This window comes from Urocitellus parryii, chromosome 5 (genome assembly GCF_045843805.1).
Source record: "Urocitellus parryii isolate mUroPar1 chromosome 5, mUroPar1.hap1, whole genome shotgun sequence".
NCBI lineage: Eukaryota > Metazoa > Chordata > Mammalia > Rodentia > Sciuridae > Urocitellus > Urocitellus parryii.
In genome coordinates, this window is record NC_135535.1 from 184,705,715 (window position 1) to 184,723,909 (window position 18,195).

Below are 18,195 nucleotides of genomic sequence, written 5' to 3' on the forward strand. Positions count from 1 at the left end.
GGGTGCTTAACTACTGAGCCACATCCACAGCCCCTTTTTAAAATATCTTATTTAGAGACAGGGTCTCGCTGAGTTGCCTAGGGCCTCACTAAGTTGCTGAAGCTGGCTTTGAACTTGCAATCCTGCTGCCTCAGCCTCCACAGCTGCAGGGATTACAGGCATGTGCCACCACACCCAGCTGTTCTGTCTTTTATAAGAGAAAAAAAATACATAACTTTTGTTTGATCATAAGTGCAATACATATTCATTGTAAAATGTTTGGAAAAAACAATAAAGCTCTAAAAAAAATCAGCCATGATCTCATCACTAAGTGATAACTACTGTTAAAATTTGATACATTTTTCCAGGCTTTTTTTCCTGTGCATATTTAACTTTATACATATATATCATTATTAATCAAAATTAAAATGGTACTGTATACACAGCCTTATGTCTTGCTATTTTCACTTAACTTTATATAAGAGCATTTTCACATATCATTGCATATTCTTTGAAAACATGATTTTTTAATGGCTGCATAATCTTCCACTGTTCAATGTACATGTCCTTTTAAATTCTAAGCTCATCATATTTTAAAGCTTAGTCGTGTGCAACAATGGTGATTTTCCTTAAATGTCCTTCTCTTTCCTCCCCTCCCCCATTCTTACTCTCTTTACTTTGTCAGGTTGATTGTTTGAGCTTATGAAAGCAGACTTTCATTTTTAGAGCATCCTGTCCTTATGGAGTTATATTCTCTTTTAGACTCTCTTGCTGTGGGGTCCCTTGCCTATTCTTTTCCTCTACATAGAGCAGTTTGCTTTCCTCAGATTGGATTCTTCCAATGCCCCTTTCCTTTACTACCATCAACTCTAGACATGGTTGCTTTGCCCCCAGATCCCCACCACTTCCCTTTTATCTTTATCCATTTTTCTTCCTCGGTCAGAATTAAGTGATCTGAAATAGTGAAGAGGACCTTGGGTTAGGAGTTCTAATTCTAGCAATGCCTAGCTCTGTGACATGGGAACATTATGTACCCTCTCTGAGCCTGCTTTTGTTGTTTCGTTTTGTTTTGTTTTTTTGTTTGTTTGTTTGGTTTAAATTTTAAATCTCTAAGAGGGAATCAGATTAAATTATCTCCATGAAACTTTCCAACTATAAAATGTGAATGACACGGAATCCAGAGCAGTAGTTTCTCTTCTTTCTTTTTCCTTCTAAAAAGGTAAACGTTGAGAAAGTCAAGTTAAGAATTAATCAGGCTTTTGTTTTTAGAAATCTATTCAACGAATTGGCCAATGTTTGTGATCACCTATCATGTATCAGGCTCCATGCTGTTTATAAAGATGAAAAATATAGTGTCCTTGCCTTCAAAATTCACAGTTTAATGAAGAAACAAGCATTTTAAAAAAATATGGCACATATAGAATTTACTTTTGGCTCTGCCACTTATTTGCTGTAGTAAGTTATTTCTCCTCATGAGCCTTCACTTTCTCAGGAGTGCCTGGCCTTTCTCTGTCACTCCTTAATTGTGCCTGTGTGACCTTGGGAATGTTCCATAACCTCTGCACTTTCATTTCCGAGATAAGAAGCTTCCTGCTTAAGTTTTTCTTGTGAAAATTAGATGAGTTGATATGTAAAAAATTCTTAGACAAGTGCCTGGTGTGTGGTAAACAATAAATGTTAGTTGCTGTTATTCTAAGAATTAAATCAGTGCTATAATAGGGGTCTGGTACTGTAATAGGAACTGGATTTGCTTTAGTCATTATTGTTATTATTTCCACAGTAGAGGTTTGGAGAGATGGCTGTTGGACACGGAGAAAGGAAAAATTCATATTGCTGAGGGAGGCTCTAGCATCTCTTGTGTATATCTAAGGACACTCAGTCCAGAGAATCCCACAGGACTTGTCCAAGGTCACATAGCAAGTGAGCAACAAACTAGGATTCACCCCAGGAGATGTTACTCTTAGTCCAGCCTTATGTTAGGTCCCTAATGCAGTTACTGCCCCCAGAGGCAAGTGGTTGCGAATGGGCACAGCAAGCTTGAGGTCAGACAGGCTGCAGCCACCCCCAGCCTCTCACCCTAGCAAGAATTCAGTGAACATTTAGAAGCTGGGCTTGGTGAAGGATAGCAGGTGGTTTGCCAAGGTTAGTGGAATGGGCAGACCTGGTCTTCCCCCAAGCCAAAGATTTGAGCCAGATTTCTGAGGGCTTCTTCACGCCTGCCAAGGTTGGCTTGGGGTTCATGGTCAGGCCAGACTCATAGGTTGTCCAGTTTATCTGGGAGTCAATGGGGGTGTGTCATCTATCTCCTAGGACAAGCGGCATTCCACAACTCTTTCCTCAGCCTGGCCCTCTGGGCCCCCTTTTAGAACGCTGTGGCATCTTAACACCCCTTCCCTCCTCTCTCTCCCCTCACTCCCCTCTCATCCTTCCCCTACCCTGCCCCATCTTCCCTTCATCTTTTTTCCAGTCTCCCTCCCTTTCTCTCCTCATTCCCTCATGCTCCTTCCCTTCATTTTTCTTCCCTCCTCCATCCTCTCTTCTACCCCCTCCTCTTCCCATTCCATCAATCCCTGTCTGGAAGGCACCCCAGCTCTGGGGAGTAGCCCCATTCCTCAGCGTCCTAAACCTCACTCCCTGTTCCCAATCAGACGGAGGCCCCCGGGTGGCAGCTCAGACCTCCAGGCCCTGCCTGCCTGCTGCTGCTGTGGGGGTGGGGCTGGGGCTGCACAGGCGGGCTGCCCTGAATGACAAGCGGGGATATTGATCGCATTCTGAACTCAGCCCAGCCGATAGAAGGTAATTAATGACTCCATTTGCCTCAGTACCGGGGAGAACAATTGAGTTTGAAACTGCAACAACTGGCAGCTGGGGAGACTGGGGGTCAGCCCTGGGGTGACCCCCTCCGAGGGGGAAGGTAGTGTGAAGAGGTGCCTAGGTGGAGAGGCCACCTCCCACCCACTGCTTCCACTTCCTCCGTGATTTTTTTTTCTTCCCAAGCCACTTTTTGAGGTCATTTTCTGCCTGTGGATGAAGATTTACTTTCCCCGAGATTGTATCTTGTCAGCTGCGTGATCTTGCGCATATTTTGGACCCTTCCTGAGTGTGTTTCCTCATTTGTAAAACTGAGCGAATGGCATCTTTTTTGTAAGTGCTCTGTGAGTTCTAAGGGTAGTGTGTGTGAAGTACCTCAAGCCTGCCTGGACACAGGAAGTGTGCAATAAACGATGGCCACATGGTGAAGACATGGAAGGAAGGCAAATTTGACCAAATAGAGAGCACTTTGGAATCAGACATCCTGTATGAGTTATAGGATGTGGGGCAAATCGTTTTGTTTCTCTGAGACTGTTACTTCAACTGAAAAAAATTTTGTTAAATAATAAGTGCCTCTAAAGTTGAACAGGTTTAATGAATATAGGTGAAAGCCCAGATAGTGTCAGTTTCCCCATAGACTAGTAGATATTTGTATTTGGGCTTAGAAAACTGAAGTTAGTATGTTTTTTTGTTTTGTTTTGTTTTGAGGTACCAGGGATTGAACTCAGGGGCACTCAACCACTGAGCTACATACCAGCCCTATTTGGTATTTTATTTAGAGATAGGTTCTCACTAGGGCCTCTGCTAAGTTGCTGAGGCTGGCTTTGAACTCATGATCCTTCTGCCTCAGCCTCCCAAGCAGCTGGGATTATAGGTATATGCCACCACACCTGACAGTATGGTTTTTTTGGTATACTTTTTAAAAGTTCTTCTCAAATGCCTAATCATACTTCCTGGGATTCAGTGGGCAGGCCCTGCTCATCTCATCCTGATTTTTTAAACATTGAGGGATCCTCATGCTTTCTGACTAAGGAAATAACATCATTTCATTCTGTGTATTCCCACCACTCTACCTACCTTTTGGTCAGTGCTTGATCCCTATCTATACCTCTCTCTCTTTCTCTCTCTCTCTCTTTCTTGGTACTAGGAATTGAACCTGGAGGCTCTCTACCACTGAGCTACATCCCTGGCTCCTTTTTATTTTTATTTTGAGATAGGGTCTCACTAAATTGCTGATGCTGGCTGACCTTGAACTTGTGATCCTTCTACCCCAGCTCCCAAATCACTGGGATTATAGGTGTGCACCACCATGCCCAACACCATCTATCCCTTCACCTTTGCAGTGATCACTTTGGAAATCCACAGAAGATGTAAATGCACAAGAAATAATACTTATGTCCCTTGTCCTTAGTCTTAGACCAAGGCATGGTGTTCAGTGACTACCCTTTTCCCTGAGCTGCTGAGACCTCTCTAGACAACCCCATTTATGATTGGCCAGTGCAAGGGTTCTGGTCTAGAGTGAAAGGTGTGAAGAGGGTTCTGCTCCAGGGCAACCCAGGAACAGATGGGGAGTAACTGAGAAGATCAGATCTTTTTATCAACGTTAAAAGACATTTTCTTTTCATGGGGCTGGAAATTGAACCCAAGGCTTTTAGTATGCTAAGCACATACTCGTGACTGAACTACACCCCCAGCCCCAAGACATTTTTAATAATGATTCTAGAAGTAGTACATGCTTATTGAACAAAGTCTGGACAACATGGAAAACTTAGACAAGAAGAGAATAAAAATTGCTTATGGAATCAGAGTACTTATCTCATAGGGTTGTTGGAAGGATTAAATAAGCTCTGAAGTCTGGCCATAGCGTGTAAGAGGCTCTTGATACTTGCGTGCTGCTAGTGTAGATGGGCAGGGGGCAGAAGAAAGTAACCACAATCACCATGTTGGTGGTAATTCTTTCAGTCAAGATGATCTTTGGTCTTATGTTCTTTTTGTTTGCATGAAGTCTGGGGCCCCACTGCTGGGAGCCCCAGCTCTGGATATTGGCTGTGTGGGCAGTGCTGTTGTCCACCAGTTCAGTTCCTGTGCCAGGCTCCCTAGAAGATATGCCCTCGAGTCAGACATTTACCCTCACCTAATCTGCACCTCAGGTACTCTGAGCCTTAGTTTCCTCATCATAAAAAAGGAATTTTAATTCCTACTTACTTTGAAGAGTGGTTGGGACCAAATAAGATAAGGTCTACGAAGACTGCATTAAGTACTAAGTGAATATGAAGTGGTCAGAGAAGAAAATGTGAGCTTTAACTCAGCAGGTTGTTTAATTTAATTAATTTAATGTAATTATATCCTGCCAATGTTCCAAAAAGGATTTGTGGTAGCTCACCCTCCTTGAGTGGGCTCACACTGGTGTGGACAGAGCACCTAGACTGGGCTCCAGTCCCGAGAGTCCTGCTACCCAGTTGTGTGACCTTGGATAAGTGGCCCACCCACCTCACACTCACCTAGCTAGTTTTCCTTACTATAACATGAAGAATTTGAGCCAGATGTCCCCTAATCATCTGGGCAGTCTGTACTCAGCCAGCACACATGCCACAGTTTCAGCCTCAGTATAGGGAGGTGGCCAGGCAGAGAACTGGGGATGCCATGAGGAAGGCTGTATCCAGATAAGGCCAGTGGCCCTCAGCCGTGGCCCCGAGTTTGACAGCAGCAGCAGCAGAGCACAGTAATTTAGAAGGCAGGCTCTGGAATCGAACAGATCAGGATTCAAATCCTAGCTATCATTTACTAGCTCCGTGGCCTTAGACAAGCTACTTAACCTCTCTGTGCCTAAGTTTCCTTATCTTTAAAATGGGTATCAGAGTACTTATCTCATAGGGTTGTTGGAAGGATTAAATGAGCTCTGAAGTCTGGCCATGGCATGTAAGAGGCTCTTGATACTTGTATGCTGCTAGTGTAGATGGGCAGGGGGCAGAAGGAGAGCAGAGCCAAGTCCTCCATGGCTGGAGACATTTATTCCAGCACATGGTCCCTTCCTAGCTCTATGGGGTCTTTCTAAACCTATAGCAGCCACATTTTCCGACCGCAACTTGAAAATATGGCCTAAGAGTAGGAAGCAGAATCAGAAATAGGAATTGTTCCAGACAGGAACATATGGCCACCTTACTCTAGCCCTCTTGGTGGAGGGAGTAGGGAGTACAAATATAGAGGGCTTCTCAGGGCCCTTTCCTTAAGCAGCCTCTGCCACCCACTTTGGTTGGCAGCTCTGCTGCTCCAAGGCTAAGTTCTGCTCCTGAGAGCATAATGTTCTTTGTCCATTGGCTTGAGGCACCATAGGTGGGCCAGATGGTGTTGTTCAGAGTGAGAAGGGCTTCCAGGGGACCGGAGTTGATGCTGTTTGAGGCTAACAGGCAGTGGGATGAGTGCAAAAGAGGAACAAGTCTACCAGGACCTCATGCAGGAACTTCTGCATCCCCAGAAAGCCAGGGATGCATGGGACTTGCCTGACAAATGACCGAGTATCCTAGATGCCACAAGTCGGAAGGCCAGTTCTGAAACCTTCTTCCAGGGTCTGGTTATGAATGCCACCCAGGAAAGTCTCACTCATTCAATCAGTCATTTATTGAAGACCAACCATGTGCCATGTCTGGCACTGGAGCTATAGAAAGGCATTAGTGATGATCCCTGCTCGCCAGCAGCTCACAGCCTGGCTCCTCAGCACTGGGGCTGTCAGGTGGGGAATCTTTCGGAGTGGATGTTATCTACTCCCACACATTCCCTCCCTGCCCACTCTGAAACCCAGATCCAGACCTCCATCTGCCTGCGCCTTTATTTTATCCCAACTCTGCCAGAGAGCCCTTCAACATCTGGGCCTAGCACCAGTCTCTTCCTCTCCCTTACTGTCCCTCTGAAAGTGCCACTCTGAGCTCTTTCTCCATCATCCTGGGAAGACCTGCCAGGTGGTCAGCACTGTCAACTGCTTCAGTTTGTTTTCCATTTCTTTTCTTTCCGTCCTTGTTTTCTTTCTTTCCTTATCCTCCCCTGCTCCTGTCTTCTCCTTTTCCTCCTCCAACCTGTACCTCCCAACCCACCCTGTCTAGGCCCCAGGCTGCCCTCTGTAGCTGAACACCAGGCGTCAGCACAAGCAGGGCCAGCTGGTGTCATTCCTGCGCCAAGTGTCCTCACCCAACCAGTGCCTCCTCAGCTTCTGGTGTGGAAGCCTTCTTCCTTCTCCTCTCCCTCCACCTGCTCTTCCTCTGCTTTGGACCTTCTCCTCCCCAGAGCTTCAACTCCTGGCACCTCTGACCCAGGGCCTCTCCCTCCCTCCCCCCTGCCCTTCCTACCCTCTCCCCTCACCTTACTTCCTTCCTCCCCTCCCTAGCTGAGGCCAGGGCATCACCCCCTCCTCTGGAGAGAGCCCCTGACAGCCTGTGGGACCTGTGGCTGAGTGGGGGGCTGAGTCCCTGTCCCCCACCAGTAGTGCCACTGCCCTCTCCTCGCCTTGGGGCTCACCTCCTTGTCCCCCTTAACTTTCTTTGTGCTCCTTCCCCATTCATCATGACTGTTGCCTTCCCCTTTGGGAGTTTCTAGGCCTCCTCCAGCCTCTGGGCGGATTCTCTGCCGGCTTTCATCAGCCACTTTGTTGTTGTGCTCTCTAGCACCTTCTCGCTACCCACCGCCCCCCACCTTCCTTCTCCTCTTCTTCCTGCCTCCGCCTCCCAGGGCCACCCCTTCCTTCTGCTTCCCCTCCTGCCCTCCCCTTCCCTGCACTGCCGTCTCTGTAACCTGTCTTACCACCAGGGCCTGAGTGCACAAAAAAATAAATAAATAAAAAGGTCAGTGAGTGGAGGGAGCAGCAATAACCCCTAAAACAGTACTATCAGTGGAACATGATTGATCAATTGAATTCCATAGCGGCTGAAAAATGTGGGATTAAGTAGTGTATTATACGCACAATGAGTTGAGGCATGATGTTCATTTCAAGTTCATTTCGCCGGCCTCTGCCACCAGATCAGGCAATCAATAGGGGCAGCAGATATCATATATCACCTCTCTGCGGGCTGGGGAGAGAGCACCATAATCTCTCGCAAATTTAGAGTGACAGATTTGTCAAGATCTGAAGGGCCCCTGAATAAATGAAGGCAAAGAGACTCCTCCAGCCAGTGACCTGAGGACAAAGCTTCAGTTCAGCCCTTTACACACACACACACACACACACACACACACACACACACACAGGCATGGGGTGAGACAAGCTACACTCAGGCATGTACGCAAACCTCACAGAGGCAGGAATTGAGTCCTGCCACACATGTACATAGAAACCCCCCCACACATAATGCATAAACAGGCTCACAGACAAATGCTCGTTCTACTCCCCAGGACGCAGTTGGTGACACTGCACTCACCAATACACAAAGACCCTCAAAGCCTCCCTTGGCCTTGGCAGCAGGGCTTCCCCAAAAGGTAGGAGGGCTCCAGGAAGAGAGAATTAGACACAATGGAACACGCAAATAGCTACAGTGAGTCAAATTAGGGTGATGCACATCCTGGTGGAAGAAGCAGTCACAAGAGAAATGGGCAACATGAGCTCCCGCTCCCATGGGGTCACATACATCCTTTCAAAAGGGTTCTTATTCTGTCACTTAAACGCACAGAGACCCTTATTTATCCAGATGTTTATTATATACAAGTGCACACACGGCGAATACTCACAAGAGGGAAAAATAAATATTTTCCACACCCCAACTCACACACAGAAATGCCTACACCCTCAAAGACTGAAAACTATTCCAGAACTACATACAGAAAAAGCACAACTACCAGATTTTATGTCCACAGGGAATATAGGCAGACTATCAAAGCTGCCTCTGCCTGCCTCCGACTTGATCTTGGTCTTGCTTTCTCGTATTTCTCTCCCTCTCTCTTACCCACCCCGCCCCTCACACACACACACTTTCTTCGCTTTCCCATCTTCTCCAGAGTAGAGTGTGGAGGGAAGATGGGAGATCCCTTTAGGAAAGCAGAGCCCCATGCTCCATCTGGAAGGCCAGCCAGGGAGGATGGCTGCAGGTTGAGGTTAATCAATATGTAATATTTTCTATGGTCTCCCAAATGATACTGTACGGTGTTACTGTATATAATGCAATATTGATTATATCATATCATATAATCACCTATAAACTGATATATATAACAGTCTCCAGAGGAATACCCTGGGGACTACAGCATGGGCTGGCTCCAGGCTCAAGGCTTCTCAGCTGGTCTTGGGCTAAGGAAGCCAAGGAGTGACTGGGGAGTCTCTAGGTCAGGGTTCAGGGAGAGGCATTTGGTCCACATACACTTTAAAAGCTCCAAGAGACCTGGAAGGAAGGGACAGAGGAGGCAGGGATAACAGCGTGGTGATAACACCAGGTAGAGTTTGACACAGAGACAGGACTGACCTGTGGCCCCTAGGGAACAGACTCCAGTGGGACACCACCAGCCCTTCTTTCATGGAACAGATCTCAGCTCCCTGTGGAAACCCACAGCAAGTACCAGGTGACCCAGGAGCTGGCTCCTGATGGAGGCCAGAACCAGAATTCTCTAGGGGAAAGTGGCCAGGGCACAGCAGCAAGCACAGGTCTCTGGGGTCTACCCACGTGATTGCTCTGAAGCCCTGACTCCTCCTTCCTCCTGCTTGGTCTCCAGCCCTGCCCAACCCAACCTGAGCCAAGTACCTTAGCTTTGCTCTCAGAGTCCCTCCTCCCTCAGGGGGCAGTTAATTACTTCACCCAGTCTCCGAGTTACACTCGGCCTGAGAGATTTGATGATTTTCAACCCTTGGAATCAGTGGAACTGAAATTCATCTTGGAGCCGGGTTCAATTCTCCACAGGCTCAGTAACACGGATCTGAGAGCCAGCTCCTCCCCTACGCTCTCCCAGGCTGGGGAACAGAGGGGGGGCCCAGGAAAACATACCCTGGGAGACAGTCCTCTCTTGCTCCACCTCTACCCAGTCCTTCCTGCCTCCCTTTCTCTTCCCAGCTTCTTTAGGATCTGGCTTCCTTAGCCAGACCTCTGAGGCAGCCCCTTTCAATCTATGAGCTGGAAGTAAGGGGTTCTGGCAGGGATGTAGAGCCCTGAGGGCCAGAGCCAGGTACCCACCCATTTTGTCCCCTCTTCCTGGGCTTCTGCTGGCCTGATGCTAATGCCCTGAGTATCCCTGTGTTTCTCAGATGTGTCTGAGGGCTCGGTCCCCAATGGAGACTCCCAGAGTGGTGTGGACAGTTTGCGGAAGCACTTGCGAGCTGACACCTTCACCCAGCAGCAGCTGGAGGCTTTGGATCGAGTCTTTGAGCGTCCTTCCTACCCTGACGTCTTCCAGGCATCAGAGCACATCAAATCAGAACAGGTGAGGAAGGAGCTTCCTGCTTGCAGAAGTGGAAGGGAACTGAGCAGAACAGGGCCTCCCAAGAACTCACACCGAACACCCAGCCCCGCATGTGCTCACGGGAGGCACCGTGTGTATGCTGCATAAACGTGCTCACACAAGGACACCAGGATATAGTTAAGAAAAATCAATGTGGTATGCAGTAAATAGAAATGATAAGTTCTGGGTGCAAGGTTACCCAGAAAATCTTCTCCCTTTTTTGCGCCTCAGTTTCCCCATCTATGTAGGGGGAAGGGCTTCAATGTATGGTCTATCAGGTCCCTTCCAGCTCTACCATTCTGTGGTCCTGGCCCGGGCACCCAGGAATGCCCTCTTGCCATGTCCTTTGCCTGTCTCCTCCAAAGGTCCTACAGAAAGTCTGTGCAAATCTGTGGAGCTCCTCTTTCCCAGGGTCAGGAAGAGAGCCCACCTGTGCCTGGCTCCTGTTTCCAGCCATTCAGTGTGATCCCTGCCCTGACACCTGACACCTCCTACAGAGAGCAGACCAAAACCCAGCATGGGATGCAACATAAACACATTAGCCAAACACACCACACCGAAATATATTTCTAACTCTTCACATTTTACAGTTGCTTACCTACCACCACTGACTACTTGCTCCCTTTCCCCCAGAGCCCACAGTCCTTATCCATAACCCCAGCAGCCCCATGAAGCCACGTTTAGCACACACCTCCGCCCACATACCAGTGTATCCCCTAGTGCAATCACCCACACACAAGGCACACAACCATCCCTCCCATACATGGCCTAGGCCAGACTCATGCCTGCAACACAGTATAGCCTGCCATGCTTGCACATGTGCATGCACACACACGTGCATGTACACCCATACACGTGTACATCCACGAAGACTCACAGTCTCCACATAGCACAGTTCTACTCTAAGACTCCAACAGCTCCTAGCTACTTGCCTTTCTCCCCGCCCGTCCTTTCATCCCATAAGCTGTTTGTCTTCATAAAACAAAAATCAAAAGTCTTTTTAAGGTGCCCTGAGCCATAAACCAACAAAGGAGGAGCCGGTCGAGGCGGGCGGCTCGGTGCACCCTCCCTGAGTCCCCGGCTGTATTACAATGAATAACCTTTATTTACTTTCATTAGACTATTAAACACCAGCACAGTCATTTTTCCCCCTGAAACTCGGAGCAGGGCCCATAAAGCAAATCCGAAGCCTAATTGAGTTCATTTTAATTTCTCTCCGATCACAGCGAATTACTCTGGTGATAAATCAGGGGGCAGCTTCACCCCCAGTAGAAGGCCTAATTTGCAGCTAATTACAAAACTGATTTCTACAGGAAGATCAATACGAGAAGGAATTGGAAATGACGAGGCAATCCCGTCCAGCCAGGGAGGGGAGGGGGTCCTCTGGGGGGGCCAGGAAGCGGAAGGGAAAAAAACGGACCCGAAAGAGCAGAAAATCAGTTTTAATTTAACGTAATATTAATCAGAGCAACTTTTCCTGCTTTGTGCAGGCTCCTGGTCTGCCCAGCTCCAGGGTCTGGCTTGGCGGTGGCTGCAATAAAAAGGCAATTACCCGAGTGTTTCGGGCAGGACACCCTTTCAGAGTCAATGACTGGCCCCCTCCCACCCTTCTGTTAGCCATGTGGACTCTCCCCCTCCCCAATTTCATACCCCAGTGCACAGGCAGAGAGCGAGGGGCCTGTGGGGCTGCCTTTGTTTGTTTTTAAAAAAGGGGCGCCCATACCCTATCAGCCAGCCCACCAGTGCCAGGCTGGAGGTCCCACTAGGCCCTTCCCCAACTGCTGTCTCTGCCATCATGTCAAGGTTCACCCCTCCTCCCATAGGGTCCCCACCCCAGGAGGATCTGAACACCCCATGCCTCTCAGCAAGGAGATTCCCCATTGCTGTACTTCCCCTGGGGTTTCTTAGGCAGGTGGTGCTAGAGAAGACTAAAGGGCACAGGGAAAACCACCCACAATGGGTAGGTGGCACCTCTGGCCCACCATATCAGGTCTACCCCACCCTCATAGAACTCCCCATCCCTGCAGTGTCTGCCCCTCCCAATCCCCCCTCCCACCCGGCTATCTCCTTCCACCCCATCTGGGAGGGCTCCCCGTTCCTCCTTCCCATCTGCACACCGAGCCCTTTCTCTGTGTGTGCTCATCAATAGAGAGCTGTCGCTTTTCTCTCTCCTCCCAGGGGAACGAGTACTCCCTCCCAGCCCTGACCCCTGGGCTTGATGAAGTCAAGTCGAGTCTATCTGCATCCACCAACCCCGAGCTGGGCAGCAACGTGTCAGGCACACAGACATATCCTGTGGTGACTGGTAAGGGGGCTTCTGGGAGGGTGGGGGTTACTCAGCCCATGCCATCTGGGGCCCAGTGTGATAAGTGAGCCTCCTGCCATGGCATCTGGAGAGAAAGCCTTCAAAAATCAGGGTGCTTCCTAAACAGATGTGTGCAGATGTGGGGAGAAAACACGGTGGTCAAAGGGTCTGGACTTCGGCCTGGAAAGGTGGAAACTAGGGGCTTACTTCCCATTCTCTGCCTGTTTTCCTGTCCTCCCTCTGTCTTTTCTCTTGCCTCCCCAAAGGTGTCCAGACTGAGCCTCTTGTAAGGATTGTGCAGAAAAATGCAGAGGGTAATAGGCCAGGCTGTTGAGAATGGATATCATGGGTGCCCAGTATCCAGTCTCTACACTTCTCTGTCCCCAAGGCTCCTAGGGGATCCACTTTCCTCACCCTCCAGGCAGAACAGGTGGCTGTGGCTTTAGGCTTGAGCTACAGAGGAGCACAATTATCACAACCTTTCTCTTGCTTCCTGGAGAAGTCACTGAGACCAAGGCCAAGTAGGGTCACATGCAGGGGGAAGGGCACTCTGACCAGGAGCCCCCATGAATCAGGAGCCACAGAGGCAGTTGGAGTGGTCATGAAGGGGAGGGCCAGCATATGAAGTCCCAGGCTGCAGAGTTGTAGGCTACAGAAGATTCTTGGCACTGCAAAGGGTTTCCAGGCCAGGAGACTGCCCAAGTGGGAGAGACACACATTGAGGTGTTATTAAAATTCACCTAATTATTCTGGAGACACTAAAGCCAATGTGCCGTTTGTTCCTTGGGAGACAGAATGATTGAGAAGGGTCTCAGTGGGGATTGGGAGACACTGAGGCGTTACCTGCCGAGTGAGTGGAGGAGGCCTAGGGACCTGGCAGCAGGGATACAGGCAGCCAGCATCACAGCCAATAGCAAAGACAGGGAGCAGGGGTGGCCCTGCTCTAGGACAGGGCCTGGTTGTGACTTAGAGCTGATCTGAGCTTGGCTCAGGTTGACATGGGTTTGGAGTAGCCACCCAGCCTCCTGTTATTAGCTTTCCCAGGCCTTACTGAAGGGGTGTCCTGGTACACCTGTGTCCAACCTATAAGAAGTTGCAGTCTTTGGCTATGGGCTCAGTGGCTGAGTTCTGGAAGTGCTGCAGAGGTGACTTTTGGGAGTGATGACCTTAGCTGTGCCAGCTGAGTCAGGACATAGCCTATATTAACTGGCCTTCAGCATGAGCCCTCTGTAGCCCAACTTGGGAGCTCTCTGACCCACTGAATCTTCTGACCCAGGCCAGATCACCATTTTGGTCAGTGGTCACTTCCCAAAGGTGGCCCACTCCAGGCAATTGGTGAAAGAGTGTGCAAGAAACTTTTCTCTAATCCCAGCGCACTTCCCTATGCTCAAGGCAACAGTCTAAAAGGCAGGGACTTCCTAGGAGGGTGAAGATGTGGATCTTCAGGGCAAGGGCTCCTGCCGCAGGGGACACTGGGACTGGTACAGAAAAGTGCCTCCACCTTGAGCAGCCCCCACCCGCCTCCCCCCCATGGCCCTGGAACAGTCCCAGCTCAGCCTGGGAACATCTCCGGCTGATCCATCTGGATCCAAGTGTGAGAAAAGTTCATTTCAGACCCAGCTTGACATTCCCAGGTGGCAAGTTAGCACTAACATCTCAATCTGTATGCGACATTTCAATCAAGCGAGGAGTAACAAAAGCAGAACCATTAACATTCGGAGCTGTTCACCAGTGGTAATGACGGGGAAACTCGCTCAGAAACTGGAAATTACCAAAAAGAGAAAAGTGTGTGGAAGGATGGGGGAGGGGAGGTGGAGTTGGGGGCAGGGAATGATTTTTTTCACACTTAGGCCAAGATCCAGTGTTTGGATTAATAGTGCCATTACCCGAGAAAGGGCTGCAGATTATGCTCATTCTTAAAATGTTTTTGCTGGCAATTAAATGACTGCAGCTATTGATCTTTGTTGATTTTATGTCCTCCTAATTTGCATAATCTATTAAAGATGAATGATTCATGATGTGTTTATTATGGGGACAAACAGAATTTGCTGGAAGTACTGTCAAGGTGAGAAACTGGGCATTGCCCAGGGATTTGGTAGGCCATCTCAGAGTGGCTTTCGGGCAGGACTCTGTGGGTAGCAATGAGCAATAATGCAATGACACCCGGGAGAGATGGACTTTAGGTGAGTTCTTCTAGAAAGACGTCGTTGGCATCTGTGAGAACTAGGCTCCAAACAGGGCTGGGGTGTGGGAGAGGTTCTTGGTGTATTTGTAGAATTTCCCCTCAAAGGTTCTTTAAAAACTTATTTCATAGGAGAATACTAAGGTCTTCAGTGGTGGAAGGGAAAGGGAGGCCCTTTCTGGTAGGTAGGTGATTGTGGGCAGGTAGGTGCTGAGGTAAGGAAGCAGCAAGATCATCCTGTGCCCACAGCCTGGCTTGGATGTGCCAAGGTGTTCAAGGAGCCCTCTTTATCCCCGACATCACAGCTCTCAGCTCATCTTTCTCCCTGAGCACAGCCAGCAGAGGCCGCAAACCTCTGGGGATGGGTCCTGAGGGAAATGGCCCAGGAAGGCCTTGGCCCAACCTGAAAAGCAGACCTTATTGATATTCCTGCTGCCTCCTGGCACTGGAGGCTGATTTCAAACTTCACCAGCCACTTGATGCAGCTGTTCCACAAGGTCAGGACTGAGAGGAGAGAGGAGCCTGCACTATTGTGTGGAGGGGAGAGTGGGGCCCAGTGGGCCAGGACAGAGCTAATCACATTGCAAGCAAGGGTGGCTGCCAGAGGCTAGGGCTCAATCCGATAGCCTCCCCCACCCGCTCTTCCATCATGGAACCAAGGCGAGAGACTGATTTTTCAGAGTGGTGTTTGCAAGTTCTGCCGAGATTTTAATTTCACTGCATCACAACTCAGCAAGCTGCCAAGTCAAGCTGGTTATTTAAATTTATCACCCACTCTCCCTTCCGCCGCTGGGCTGCTCTAGCTCGGCGGCATCTCTTCTCTCCAGCCCACTGCTCTAGGCTGCTGGTCTGGAACGGAGCCGAGTCTCTCCTAAGTGATAAGGAAGAACAGACTTGCTAGATGAGAGAATGGGCTGGGGGCACTCTGGCCCAGGCTTCCTCAAGTTGGCAGCCTGCTGCTGCCTTCCACCACCTTCCTACTCTTTCAAGAGACCCTGCAGGGGACTGCCACTAACCCCTCAGCAGTTCCAGGACCCTTTGGGTCAGGGCCTCTACAGTGAGAACTGTGGCTGCAACTTAAAGTCTCCCATCACTAGTAAAAATGAGAGCCCATCTTCCGCACGACTTTCTCACCTTACCCTCACCCTCCCTGGGCCTGGCCAGGGCTGTAGTGATGGAGAGCCTACAGAGAGACCCTGGCAGCAATGTTGATCTGAGAAAAGATGAATACTAGTTTTAGAATTCCCAAAGTTACTGGAGATGTTTTGGAGCATTTAGACTCCTTTGGCTTGGGGAAGTACAGCTGGGAGGAGAGAGCAGGCTTCCTACTTTGGACCCGTATGAGCCAAGAGGGTGCTAAGGGAAGTCAGTGATTGTACAGCTCCATGCTCATTCTTTTTTTTTTTTAATAGTTTTTTTTTAGTTGTTGATAGACCTTTATTTTATTTATTTATATGTGGTGCTGAGAATCAAACCCAGGGCCTCACACACATCAGGAAAGTGAGTTACTGCTGAGCCCCAGCCCCAGCCCTCTATGCTCATTCTTGAAGCTGAGGAACACACCTGTCCCAAGCTGCTGCACAGAGTGGGCTTCACTGGCCTCTAGTGGGCATTGCTGCCAAGCATTGGGAGAGCCTTGTATAGTGTAGATTTCACCTCCCTCATTTTAGTGGCATAGAGGTAATGGAAGAATGAGGTAGATGTCCAGAAGCCATCCACCAAGGCAAGCTAACCTTGGCCAAACATGGCTGGGTAAAACATAACACAAAATATGTTAATACCAGCCAAACCTCACTTTCTGGTGCCAGAAAAGTCAATGCCAGAGCAGTATGTGGGAGACTGCTGGTATCATGCTGGAGGGAGACCCTAATTAGGGGAAGTTTGTAACACACTTGATGGGAAACATGACCTTGGGCTCAAGAGAAGCAGGAAACTAGAAACTGAGTATTACCCTGTATAAAGTCAGAGACAGAAGAGAAACAACTCTGTCCAGGAAAGTACAGACCAATGGCCCAGGGAAGCAAGGGATGGAGGGGGTTGGGGGGGGGAGATGTCACCATAAGAAATAAAGACCCCAAGCCTGAGTCTGGATCAGAATCCACATTTATGCAATGAGTGTGTTGCAGGAACCCCAAGCCAAGAACTTATATTAAAAATTTTCCAAGATAGTAACCCACTCGGAAATCCCAGCAGGAATGCTACTGGCAAACCTTCTTTATCGGGCTGGGGATGTGGCTCAAGCGGTAGTGTGCTCACCTGGCATGCGTGCGGCCTGGGTTCGATCCTCAGCACCACATACCAACAAAGATGTTGTATCGCAGAGAACTAAAAAAAAACAAAAAAAAAAACCCTTCTTTATCAGAACCTTTTACAATCCAGGGCCCAAGGAACTCCCACAAAGAAAAAAAAATAATCACAATTAAAGATGAGCTCACCATAAAAAATTACACATCCCATGTGAATGCCAACTATCATAAGTGAAAGTTATCCAGAGCAATACATAGGAGAAATAATACCCCCAAGAACTGGAGATCATAGAATTATCCAAAAGCAACTATAAATTAAGCATGTTTAATATTCTAGAAAGGATCAAAAAGAGGTATAAGTTTTGCCTTTATCACAGAACCAGGGTCCCTTCCTCACCACTGCCCAACAAGTTGTGTGATAATGGAGATCAAAAAGGACCAAGAATGAAGGCCACACCTATAGCTCATTGTTTTGGGGACTTGGAGGAACTAAGAGAGTTGAGCCTCAGGCAACTCTGAGAGTAGAGCCTGTGTTCTTTCTTATCCAAGCTCCCAGACTGCTAGTCCTCAGCAGAGAATCTTAATTTTTCTTTGGGAAAATGTCTGAACATTGAAGAGTTAAGGACAAGGACAGTGTTTTCTTCCCAGTGTGAGGTGATTTTTTTTTGGGGGGGGACAGTTTACACCCCCACCATGGCAGGAGGAAGGTGCTTTTGTTCGAGAGCTAGGGAGAAACTTCTCTTAATGCCTAGAGACTGCAACTCTGATGGAAGCTCTAAGGTCCAGGGGGATCTGTGGGTTCTGTGCAGGAGGGAAGTGCCCAAGGCAGGGAGAACAGCAGAGGTGCTGGTCTCCTGGAACCGGCAAGTTTAAGCAGAGGTGGGGAGGCGGGTGAGCCAAAGTTCAAAGTTGAGCAGCACCATCCTGGAGGCCAGGGAAAGGGATATGGGCTCAGCTTCAGAGAGAGGGTGTCAACTCTCAGCAGCCCCAGCTCAGACTCCTTGCCCCCATCTGCAATGAGCAGCAAAGTGGCCTTTTAGTAGATAGAGGTGTAGACCCTGGGAAACCTCCTCCTCCTGCTCAGGGAGTCCTGAGGACCTCCAGGAACCGCCTCTTTCCTGTAGTTAACAACCCCCTTCCAATGCAACTGCATTTCCCTCCATAAAACACTTAGCCCTTGGCCAGCCCCTCAGGAGAGGAGAGGGCAATAAAGGCCAAGAAGTGTTTCTGAAGGAGGCTGGGAGTCTCCTAGTCTTGTCTGTGGG

General features: G+C 48.8%; 1 protein-coding gene across 10 annotated transcripts in view; it reads left to right on the forward strand.

Annotated features, from left to right (window-relative positions):
* The window catches only part of Pax2 (paired box 2), a 78,150-nt gene that overhangs the window by 48,025 nt on the left and 11,930 nt on the right, over window positions 1–18,195 (forward strand). For all 10 annotated transcript variants that reach the window (XM_026407919.2, XM_026407918.2, XM_026407913.2 and 7 more), the window contains 2 exons: window positions 10,004–10,179; window positions 12,376–12,502. In XM_026407919.2, coding sequence (XP_026263704.1) covers window positions 10,004–10,179; window positions 12,376–12,502 — 303 coding nt within the window. The remainder of the gene's footprint in view (window positions 1–10,003; window positions 10,180–12,375; window positions 12,503–18,195) is intronic.